This window comes from Nylanderia fulva, unplaced genomic scaffold (assembly GCF_048542155.1).
Source record: "Nylanderia fulva isolate GAGA-0341 unplaced genomic scaffold, ASM4854215v1 Scaffold12, whole genome shotgun sequence".
Taxonomy (NCBI): Eukaryota; Metazoa; Arthropoda; class Insecta; order Hymenoptera; family Formicidae; genus Nylanderia; species Nylanderia fulva.
In genome coordinates, this window is record NW_028189409.1 from 5,179,542 (window position 1) to 5,192,199 (window position 12,658).

Consider the following 12,658-nt stretch of genomic DNA (forward strand, 5'->3'; position numbering starts at 1 on the left):
ACAGATTTTATTTACATTATTTGCTAAAATATATTCCTTAAAATAAAATAAAAACTTAAAAAGGTATCCTATAAAACAATATAAGAAATATTGATAAAAATGATAATAAATTGTTCTTTTTGTAGTATAAATGTATTTTTTAAATAATTCTTTGAGATTTTATAAAGAACAATTTTATGAAATTTTTAAAATTTTTATTAATGAATATTACCAATAATGTAATGATTGATTTTGTTACAGATAACAAGGTAAATGTTAAGAGATTACGTTGTAAATAATATTTTTGTCTTTAAAAAAACTGTATCTTAATCATAGCAAACATATTTTATATAGAAAGAGTAGAAAAATAGAATTTTCTATTATAAAAAATAATTGAAATTTAAACTATTAAGCGAGGAGAAGAAATGTGAACGGTTTTAGCAATTTTTATTGATCGATTACAAATATACATCAACTGTTGTTGTATTATTGTATATTTATCATTTCGTATCTTCTAGCTTCGTTTTTATGATTCTTACTTAAGAAGGATAAACATGCTAGAGATGCGTGTTGTTTTAATCTTGTCTTAAAAGTTTCTAATTAATTTAGAAATATATATAAATTAATTGACAAAATTAACTTTATACATTTATATATACATATATCGTACACATCATATAATTCTGATAGAGAGTAGATATTCAAGATATAAGAATTATGGTCACATGATCATTTTGAACATTGCATTGATTATTTAAAGTTCTGTATCAAACAATCTAGAGTACAAATTAAAGATACTTCAGAAGAAAAAAATTCGAAGTATAACAATCTAACACAATCGTAATATTTATTGTTCATTAATCGCAAAAGCACTTATAAGGAAAATATAAGAAAAATTATATGCGATTATATTTCTTTTTACAATGTAAAAAAATTGGAGATAACAAATTTAAGAAATTATTTATTGAAGCAACTAGAGATTAGTGGTGAATTTAATTGTTCAACATCATCTCACTCATATTTATCCCGTGTCCAAAAATTGGAAAATAATCGAATGTCGTTCCGCGGCTAATATATTCGTGCAGCACCAAACATCATATTTCGAATAATGGCAAATTGGATTGTTACATCAACAACTAATTACAAAGACCGTCGGCGACGACACACTCTTCGATTCTTAGATTATTAGTTTTATAAAACGTGGCCTTAAACTTTACAAAACATTTTGGGCGCGTAGCTTTGCGCGCGTTAATTAAGAAACATCGCATATTTTATGTAAGATACTTATCTGAAATTTGGATCTTTGGATACAAAATTTCAAAATAGCAAGGGTTAAAAGTTCTAAGAACTTTTGAATGATGGAAACATTTTTTCATTCGTACATGCCTATATATTTCTTATTTAGATTCAAATTAAAAGTATCTATAGCTTCTAAATGGCAATTATACTTATTCCTCAGGTTTTCAACTTTAATATTAAATAAGTAAGAGAAATTTAAACCAAATAGAATTTATAATCTATAAAATAATAGAATTCATACTCTGCAAGAAAGATTCGTTAGATATTTTATTTTACTTTTTTAGTCCGTTTTACTGAATTTTACGATTTTTGAGTGTTTATGCGAATTTATTAATCGTAAAATTCTTCGATCCTGTAATTTCTGAGCTTTTAAAGATTCTTATACTTTTAGACCCTTACGTGCTCCAAGGATAAATATCTTAATTTCTTACATGTATAAAGTTTAACAGGCTGTTAACTTTTAGCAATGCGATTAAAAATTACGATAACTTTGGTATGTGACTATATATTATATAAAGAGTCCTCAGTCCTTCCTAACGCACATTGTGATTAATGTTTGTCATTAATTAATAAAAGTAGTTGAATATATTTCCATTACATTATATATTACCTTTGCATACATTATCTTTGACATTTTTATTATTTTCAAATCCATTTGCACATCAGAATACATAAATAAATAATAAAAAAAGATTTTAGATTCAATCGATCTATAGTATAGTATTTCCAATTACGATTATTTCGTCTAAAATATTTGCTTATTCTTTTTACGTTAAATAAAATAATAAATTCATTATAAATCTTTTTAGGTCTCTAATATAATCTAGATAATTTTTATTAAGGATTTTAAGTTTTTTAAAATTTTGATTATATTTTAGATATCTTAAATTGTAAATCTCACATGATTTAGATAAAAAAATTTTCGAGAATCTATAGTTTAGATCTTATTTTTATATTTCGGCTATCTGGAATCATTTAAATCCTCTAAAATCGAAAATCTTTAAATTATAAAAGTAAATTCTTGTGTGTTGAATTTTTTAGATTCTGGTTTTTTTTAAATCCTACAGATATACCAAAATTCAGATTTATTAAAATTTTGAATTCAAGATTCCTTAATACCTTAGTAAATGATCATATATCTATGAAAAACAATCTTTCAGAAAAGCCCATTTTAAACGATTTATAATTCGTGGCGAAATTAGAAATGAAATATATACATGTAAGAAATCCATATCAGAATACATATATGTAATACATAAAATTATAAGTAGATTTCCATCTTGTTTCTTGTCGCGAATTACAGATCGTCTAGAATGAACTTAAATTACAATCTAAAAAATATACATAATATTTCATAAGTATAATGTTTAAAAAATGTATGTATCAGTAGACTACAATAGTCTGATTAATTTTAGCCCTCTGCGGCGATAGAAATAAAAAATTTTTAGGAAACAAATTAATAAGTATCTTCTATGCAGTTGCATATAAAAAGTTAATGAATTAGTGGTTTATAAAAATATGGCGATATATCCAAATTAACGGAGCCAAATTTAAGAAGGTTTCTATTGGACTTAAAAAATTAATAAAATTATATAGATTCTTTTAGCGAATGTGATCCATTACCTGATGGATACGATGCTCTCGGTAAAGATGGACGTCGCAGAGAGTTGCAAATATCGAGAGAGAAAGTATTAAAAAAGTTGGAAGAGCAAATGAAGAAACAAACTCAACGTTTGTCGAACAAAACAGACTCACGCAAATCAGACACGTCAATCAGAAAGGCGCGACAATAGCTGTCGCTTCACCTCTACTCGATGGTAAAGAGGCGCACTCGTGCCATTTGTTCGTGTGAGGATCGTAGCACTCGACGGTCGAGATGGTGATTTGCGTGCGATAGAAGTTGATCTCCTGCGACTGATCACCACCTATGACGTAGAGCCGGCTGTCGGCTGCCGCAACAGCCGGATAAGATCTGCCCATGCTCATGGGAGCAACGGCACTCCATTTGTTCTGAAATATAAAGCAATATTAGGTTTGTTCTTTTTGGCTGAACTGACTGTACTAGTTTATTTTTTTTACTCCGCGTTGGAAGGAAAGTGATAAACTCTGAACTAATACAGCCAGTTCAGCTGAAAAGAACAGACCTTACATTAGGTCTAATTCAGAGTTTATCTTTTTTCCTTTCAATGTGAAGTAAAGAAGAAGTTTGATCTTTTTAGTTGAACTGGTTGTACTAGTTCAGAGTTTATTTTTTTACTTCCAATGTGGAATAAAAAAGATAAACTCCGAAGCCAACTCTAGTGCAGCCAGTTCAGCTAAAAAGAACAGACTTATTGAGTGTGAAAATCGATGAAAGGCCGAAGGGTAAATCCCTGAAGAGAAGAAGCCTTTACCTTTTCAAATGAATATCTTTCGACCGATGTTAAGACTTCCTGATTTTTACTCGTGCCACCGACAACGTACATGTATCCGTCGAGGATCGTGATTCCCATTTGTGAACGTGGCGTGAGCATTGGCGCCAAGTAATTCCATTCTCTGGTCACGGGATTGTAACTCATCACGTCCTGACGATGTCGGCTATTATGAGTACAGCCGCCAACGATGTAGATTAGTCCTACAGAAAATTAGAATGCGATATATTTTTCTCAGAATTAAAAAAATATAACATTTCTGTCTTTTGAGACTTTTCGACACTTTAATATAGTTGAAGAAACACGTTAAATATAAACAATTTGTTTATTTAATGTTATTAAACTAAAATGCATATAATGAAACATAAAAGATATAAAACATGTGGAGAATAAGATATTAACTATATATGCTGTCCAGTTGAGAAATAATAGATATATTTATGAATTTAATTATTAGATGATATATAAATAATAATATAAGATGCTATTAAATATTGGAAACAAAAGCATTACCTTCGTACGCGACGACGCCCATACTGAATCGCGGTTCCGGGAGATAACCATCGAGGGTCCACATGTTAGTGATCGGATCGTATATCTCGATGGCGCCGCCGATGTCCTCGCCTACCCATCCGCCGAATGCGTACAAGCAATTGTCCAAGGCACAAAGACCGAAATCGCATCTAGGTTCTTCCATGCAAGCGATCGGAGTCCACACATTGTCGCGAGGATCATAGCATTCACAATTTGCTATTATGCAAGATTCCAATTCACCGCCGACGACGTATACCTTGCCGTCCAGTAGAGCCACTCCAGGGAGAATCCGTCCTATGCTAATCGGAGCCACTTCGCTCCATTCTCTAGAGAAATATTAATTTAAAATATTAGAAATATTAATCTCGAATGAGATATCTAATAAAAAAATTTACATGTATTTATCAATAAGAAAAAAATAAAATCTTTGATACATAATGTGACATGTAAAGAATAGAATGGAATATAATATACATGTAACAATAATTTATTTGTCAGAGAGCGAATTTAAATAAGAGATAAAATGACATCATATACCCAGTGAATATGTCGTATTTCTCGATAGTTTCGTAAGTACTCTCGGCGGTTCTGCCCCAGCTGTCTGCGGAGTGTTCCCGTTTGGATCCGCCAATCACCAGGATGTTCTTCCTGGCGCAGACCCGGGGCTGGGCATGAAGAGGCACCAGGCAACCTTTATTCGAGACTAAATCTTTTTGTATGGATCGCAGCGCGACGATAAGACTCGCGTCCTTGCACTCTAGGATAATACGCTCTAGTCTTGCTAATGAACACAATCGTAAGCGTATGTGGCCGAGGATCTCGAATACATAGCATCTCCGCGCGGGGATGTCGTGAACGATCCAATTGTACGCGGCTTGGAAGACCTAATGAAAAGAGATAAATGTACTATATATATACACATACGAGAAAACTAATTTATCTCGACGTATCTCGCAAAGAAAGAGATTTATATTTCTCGTTTCTGACGTCATAAATCAATATGGCAAGAGTTAGAACCGGAAACTTTAATGTCAGGATTTATTCAACGTTCTCTCTATCATTCCAAAGCTTACAAATACACATATAGAGATGCAGAAAAGAAAAAAAGCAATTTATTTCGAAATAATTCACTCTTGTATCTTGTTAATTTTTTAAATATCTCTAGATATCTTTTATTAATTCCTTGAATCGATAAAATTGTACAAAATTATACAAGATGCATTTAAGTTAACTTAAAATCATGGAATAACAAACCTGGCATTCGGTATCAATGTGAATGTAATCGCTACTAAGAAACTGAACGAGATGCTCCTTGGGCAGATCCAGAAATTCTTCCTCCTGACAGACTTGAGGAAAATTGACTTCTATAAAGCGTAGGGCAGTCTCCAACAGATCCAGTCTGTTATGTGCTTCTGCAAATCTGCGATCAACAACAATGATAAATATTATTATGCAACTTTTATATTTTTATCCTTGAAACAATATTTCGTTAATTTTTGTATATTATTAATTTAAAAAATAGCAAAAAGTTCCTAGTAATTTGAAAAGTTCAAAAAAAGTAACAGCATTACTAATATGCCATTATAATTTAAATTAATTATAATTAATTTATCATATTTATTTATGAACATTTATATTTTTACTTTTAGTCATTTATGTAATAGCTAACAACTTTAATGTATACATGTCATGCCGAATAGAATAAAGATCAAAATATTCTTGGGCAAAACAATTTTTTTTCTAATTTGTATCATATAATATTATTATCTAATTGACACAGATGTCCTTCTCTGTTTTCTGAATTTGTTGATTCTATTTTTTTAACTTCACCTGTAAATTCCAAGAGCATTAGAATAATGTAGCTGCTGTTTGAGATAGTTGATACAACCAGCCACTACATCATCTAATTCTAGCATGTCGGCGGCAGCGAATAGCTCCTGTACATTATCCTGAGTAATATCCACATTGCCACTATAAATAAAGTCCACCAGCTGGGAGAGAATGTGAGGGGAGATAGAGTGAATCTCCACTAGCTCCTGCTGATCCTCAACCAGGCCGACAGTGAACATGGCGTTGAAATAGGCGCTACCAGCAGCTAAGACCGATCTGTGTGCTCTGATGACCCTGTCACCAGCCACCAGTCCCACATCGCTGAATTTGTTCTTTAATCTCTGCGCATTGAGATTACGCAAGAGCTTTGGAGGATAGTGGCCCACTGCATAAACAACACTGGACACCTCAGATGATTGCTTCACCGACTGCTGGTTGTTAAAACCTATATTGGAGTTGTGGCCAGTTTTCAAAGTCGGCGCCATGCCATCCGCCATGAAACCATCAAGTTGTCCTTTATCCACAGATCCTATAAGAGGTTTGATGATAAAAATTATGTTGATTTGGTGATGATATAATGTCTTGAAAGATGTTTCAATAAGCTTACTTTGATAATACATAAAAATCTATTGCAAGTTTTGAAAAAATGAAAAATCTTTTAAAATATTCAAGTTACATTCTATTTCCAAGTTAAAAAGAAGTGATTTTTATTTTAATCAATTAAAAAAGCATAAATGTATAGTAAATTTATTATAATTTTCAAACAAAAGTATACTGAACACGTATTTCTGAATAAAGATTCAAATAAAATGAAAAAACATGAGTCTAATAGTAAGGATTTGTTGAAAATGCAACTGTAATTTTTTAATGTGTTAAATTATAGTTAAAAAGATATGAAGACTCCGAGATCTTTAAACTGAATATTTTAAGATTTTCAAAATTGCAAAAATTTCAAATAAAAAAAAGAGAGATAAATAACAGAGATATTTTATTAATTTGATATTTGTACTAAAATTTTTTCCGAATAAATAATTCGACTCTTGATGATTTAATTATTAAAGACGAAATACTCACGACATAAACGAGAAAGTACTCTGTAGACGCTGTTGAATGACTTTGTGTTATTTTTCCCCTTTAGGCGCATCACTACCACCACATTTCTGACGAATTTAAGGTTCGATATTTTTTATTCGCACGCAAAACAGATTTTTTCTCGGAAACGACTTTCGTTCACTCCGAAACAAATTTTTCTCTCGACAACGACAGAAATTTGACATACGTCAAATAACCTATTTAAGTACGTGAAATCAGCTGCAAGCTGAGACAGGGATGGCATCGATGAAGCGAGAAAATCCCTGCCTAATAGAAAAATATCTGAAAAATATCCCCATATCGATTATGGTCTATACAGAGAGAATATTTTATAAATACAATTGATTTATTATTTCTTATTTTTTATTCATTTGATTCTGATTTATTAAAAAAAAAAAAAAAATAAAACTCTTGAAATTGAACCCTAGTGAGATAAAAAAAATAAAATAAAAATAAAACCAAGGCATTTTTTTATTAAAAAAAAAAATTGATTTAAAATTTCAAACAAGGCCAATCATCTAATAAAGAAAAAAAGAATCTACTTGCTATTAAACAATGCATTACAATTTACGAAATTTCACAAGTGTGTAAAGCGGCAAATTTAAATTTCTATTCTTCGTGAAAACATTGTAAATTTGAACATTTAAATTGGGTAAAACATTAATTAAATTATTAATCAATAAAAGAAAAAGAATACACAATGTAATATAGATTTATATATTGTATATTCCATACTCTCTATCGACACATACGAGCGTGTATATACAAGGAGTTTTCTTGCGAAAGTTTTTTTTCCATTTTTGTTTTTATGTAAAAAATTAATCCTTATTAATTTTCAGCACATATTTTATACATTGATTTGCGATTATTAACGCACGCGAATCCCTCATTTGTCTGACGTACTGAGATTTCATATTATCGGTGCATCTTTATCAGATTGTGGTCCTGCTTTAACAAATCAAGTGTATATATGTAAAATGTTGTACATATTGAGACTGCAACTGATAATTTGACACTCGTAATTTACACATTCAGTAACAATTATATAGGTTGATCAAAAAATTCGTTCTAGTTTTTTATTTTATTATAATATAATGTAAAAAAGAAACAAATTTTTTGATCAATCTAATACAATGCTTAAACAATATTTTGGTTTGAAAAAGAAAAGAAGAATGCATTAATTATTGTTAATGGTGTAACCCCATCAATTTTTCTTATTAAAAAAGATAATAATAATGTGATTCCTTTCTTTTTCAATATTGTTTTCTCTAACTTAATGTACATATATTAATTGGAAAATGTCGATTGAGTTTGGTTTGCACATTGTTATAAATACATATGTATGATAGAAAATAGGTACTAGTCATAATTGTAGATGTAGTCAAAAATTTAAAAATGCTATGAAGCAAGAATCCACAGAAAGGAATCTAAACAAAATTTAACAATCGTAAAAGTTTGACATAATTTCTTAAAAATTTATGTCAAGTTGGCAAAAAATACACCTGTAAACGCAACTGTAACTTATGTTTGCCTTACAGATATATAAAGCTAGCACGTCGATTTTTTAAGTTTTATCCTTTTGGATTCTCACGTTTATTTTTAAATTCTTGCCTGTTTTAATTCTGAATACTTACTCGAAAAAGAAAAGTTTCAATTAATTTTTAAATCCTTGTTTTCTTAAACTCAATATACACTATATATATATATATATATATATATATATATATATATATATATATATATTCAAGTTTATATAAATTATATATAAATTCAAGTTTACGTTATATTCAGTTACTTTCGTGAAATCACTGCATATTCCAATTCTTAATGTTTCAAAATTCTAAATTGAATTATGATAATCCCTCATTTCAATATGTATGAGTGAATATTTCTTTTAATATCTTTCTTTAATGATATCTAAATTCTTGGATATGCGACTCTATTTTTTAATTATGCTCACATCATCTAAGTTCTTTAATTTTTACATCTTTGTTGATTCATACATAGGTTTCTATATCCTTAAACATTTTAGGATTTTGACTCATTTAAATTATTCTATGTCTTCCAAATGTTCTACATACTAAAAGGAATTTCTAAAATTCTCTGACAATCAAAAGATCTAAGTTCACAAAGCTCCAATTCTTCTCTGTAGATATCTGTTGTTATATCATGTTTTTAATTGAATTCACAATAAATTTATGCTACAATTTACAATTAGATATTTTTTATTTTTAGATATATTAGCAGTTGCGTTATTAGATCCTTGAATTCTCAGAGTCATAGGTCCACAAATTGTATACTTCCTTTCTTAGATCTATCGCTTTTTTTAACTTTCTGATTCCTATATCTTTATTCTTTCAAGCTTAAGTTAAATCTCACATCATACATTCCTCATAATACAAGAATTTAGATATAAGTAAATATATATCTCAACTTTTCTACAAGGATTTAAAAATACAAAGATTGAAAAATTCTTTCTCGAGAATATAAATCTCCAGAATATTTTCCTTCCCGTGCAGTTCAATATCTTTCAAACATTACTTTTATTGCAAACAGAAGATAAAGTTTACAGTCAATTTATTTACAGTATGTTTATTTTGCAAATAAATTTTGCATCAAATGGATCCCTAAATTCTTAAATCCTTTTAGGTTACTATTTGATTTTCAAATTCTTAAAGTCTTGAATTTTTACATTTCTGTATTTCTTTCACGAATAATTGTCTTTCAAATTTATAGAATTTTTAGATACTAAAAACCTTCTACTAATTTTAACAATTTTAGATTCTTTAAACTTTTAGTTCTCTAAATTATTTTTTTTTCATCGCCATATTTATAATTTTTCACGTTGGAAAATCTAAAAATCAAAAAATGGATCTAAGAATGCGGATGTTAAGAGAATTTTGAAAAATTCAAGACTAGAAGAATCGTAAGATCAGATCTGTGAAGGTAAACCATAGACAATATATATATATATATATATATATATATATATATATATATATATATATATATATAAAACTGATGTTATCTAAAATTCATCTAAATAAATATCAATTTCGAAAGTGCCACTACGAAAAGGAAGAATTGTACAACCGCGCAAGGATTTAAGTTTCCGGAATTTTATTACAGGATCGCGTCTCCTCTTCCTTACAACCGTCTAACGAAGAGAGAAGGACATCTCTCTTTCGACGAATATTATTTACACAGCACGCACATTTACACGATATGTTATAATCTCTTTTTTGGTACCGAGCCGAAGGTCGATATTACGGTGGGTTTGGCGCCGGCGCCGGACGACGCGAGGGTCGTCAGGGTAGGTTGTGCGAGGAGGACCGTGGGCTTGGCGGTCGCGGCGGCAGCTGCAGCGGCTGCAACGGCAGCGGCGGCGGCGACACCGCCGGAAGCCACTTGATCCCACTTACTTTTCCGCTTCTTAGCGTCATCGGACCTGAGAGGTTCCTCGGCGCCGCTGCCCGTGGAGCTGTTCGGCCGCTTCGCAGTCCCGGAGACGATCTCGATCTTCGTCTTCTCTTTCCGCGCCTTCTCCAGCTTGTCCATCTCCGTTTTTTGCACCTTGGCAAGTTCCTCGTAGTAGGAGTCCTTGTTCCATTTGAAAGGATCAAACCTGTCCGGTGGATAATTGGTGCCCAGCTCGTTGATGCTACAAAACTGAATAAGTTTCTCGTAAATGGATGGATTCCGGAACTCCTTGCGCTGCTGGATCAACGTATTCATGTCTAGCAGGTCAGTCTCCATTTTCCGATATAGCCTAGCGATCTTGTCCTGCAGTTCGGCGGGACATTGACCGGGTGGTTCCGGTGGTATCGTGACACCGTATGGGTCCTTGGTCTCCCCGTTATTATCTGAAAGCAATTCTCCGGGACGCGAGGTGGGCGATCGACGCTCGGCGTTGCCGGCGCCGATGGCGGTAACAGTCGCGGTAGCAACGACGGTGGCGGTGCCTCCTGCGGCGGTTGCGACCGGTAGGAGACCGTTCTCCTCCGGGCGACCATCCGCGACCGTCGCGGTCGTGGTCGCCGCGCTCGCCGTCGTCAACGACGGTGCCGGTGCCGGCGGTGGCGACGGCGACGGCGGCGGCAACGTAGCTACGACCGTCCCCTCGTCATCCTCGGAGACTACCGAGTCGTCAAAATAAGAGACCAATCGTTGCACCTTCGTAGCCGCGCCCGGCAAGTCGCTACTACCGGCAGACTTGCCGACGACGGGACTGTGCGAGGCTGAACGGCCTCCAGATATGGGACTGGTGCCAGATCGGGCCTGGGGCTGACGACCGACTTGGGCATTATGCGGGGCGGCCCCCTGGGGAGTGTTCGAATTCTCCTCCTGCAGCCGTTCGTCTTCCACCCCGTCCTCGCCCTCCGAGTCGGTATAGGTGGCGTGGAGAGATGCCAGAGCAACACTTTGTACAGACATGGTTAGTTGGTTTTGAGTGCCCGCCGTGCTACCAAGCAATATTTTGTGTGGGAACTCACCGGTCTAGCGTTGCACGGCCTGGCCCAGCGCCCAATTGTGCCACGTGAGGGCTTTACAGGCGCAGGGACAGGAAGGCTCTTTTTATGGGCCCGTTGGACGCGTTGAGCTTTGGTCGTCTTTTATAGTACGAACCTGAAATTAAATACATTTCTTACATATACATACATCGTTATTATTATAGTAATACATTGTCTTTATACATCAGATAATATCAAATGTGGTGGACAAATTAATTTATCCACCACTTTGTATCTTTCATTGATACTTTTCTTGGGTTTGCACCAAACATTATATGTGCAATGTGCATTAATAAATAATAATAAATTTATCCACTATTTTGAATCTTTCTTTGATACTTTGATTGGCTTTGGACCGAACAATTATATGTGCAATGTGTATTTTACATACTATATTATTTTTATAACGCTATATTTTGAAAGAAAATCCATAAACTACATTCAGAGTATTACGTTGCTCTCTGTTTTGCCGGGCAAATTTATATTCATTATCTTTCTACAATTCTCTAACAAGCATGTGTGTGAGAACTAAATGTATACTAATATTTACTTATTAAAAGTTACTCCCAAATTTTCTCACGCCACAGTTGCGATACAATTAATGATTCTTAGAGGCGAGAAATAAAGTAATAATTAACGGAAATATAATCGCACAGAGACCCTCCGATTGATGTATTTAAGGTCAATCACTCTGACAAACGAAATGTTAGGTTAGAATCTATAACCAGACAGCGATAAACTGTGAAAACGACGAGAGGTTTCTACTCACCTTAAAGTTTCAACGTCCACAATTATGACGTACAGCTCGAGTCTGTTCGCTTCCACATTACATAATCAATTCTTAATACAAATGTAAATAAATATTCAATAAAATGCAAAATTTAATTCCACCATCGACTATCGTCGGCGCGTTCCTCCCAGAGTTCCCAGGGTACTTTGCGCTTTCTCCCTCGTTCGAGCCATAAATATAATGATACACGTAGATCGATTTCCTCGTTTCAT

At 33.0% G+C, this 12,658-nt stretch overlaps 2 protein-coding genes across 3 annotated transcripts; both read right to left on the reverse strand.

Moving 5' to 3' along the window:
* Window positions 1-409: 409 nt before the first annotated feature.
* LOC114935317 (actin-binding protein IPP) lies at window positions 410-7,453 on the reverse strand. Its single transcript, XM_029308125.2, has 7 exons — window positions 7,128-7,453; window positions 6,054-6,582; window positions 5,478-5,643; window positions 4,761-5,107; window positions 4,203-4,549; window positions 3,672-3,892; window positions 410-3,288 (listed from the first exon to the last, which is right to left on the reverse strand). Exons 1-7 carry the CDS (start codon window positions 7,195-7,197, stop codon window positions 3,052-3,054), a joined length of 1,917 nt encoding a protein of 638 aa, XP_029163958.1. The 5' UTR covers window positions 7,198-7,453; the 3' UTR covers window positions 410-3,051.
* A 400-nt stretch (window positions 7,454-7,853) lies between these two features.
* Window positions 7,854-12,591, reverse strand: LOC114935377 (uncharacterized). 2 transcript variants are annotated; one of them, XR_003820477.2, is made up of 3 exons: window positions 12,426-12,591; window positions 11,639-11,771; window positions 11,500-11,565 (listed from the first exon to the last, which is right to left on the reverse strand). XR_003820477.2 is itself a non-coding variant. In XM_029308207.2 (2 exons), the coding sequence occupies exon 2, from the start codon at window positions 11,577-11,579 to the stop codon at window positions 10,374-10,376; it is 1,206 nt and encodes a 401-aa protein (XP_029164040.1). In that variant the 5' UTR covers window positions 11,580-11,771; window positions 12,426-12,591; the 3' UTR covers window positions 7,854-10,373. The 2 variants fall into 2 exon arrangements, 1 of the variants encoding a protein (XP_029164040.1); XM_029308207.2 differs by having other exon boundaries at window positions 7,854-11,771.
* Between the last annotated feature and the right edge of the window lie 67 nt (window positions 12,592-12,658).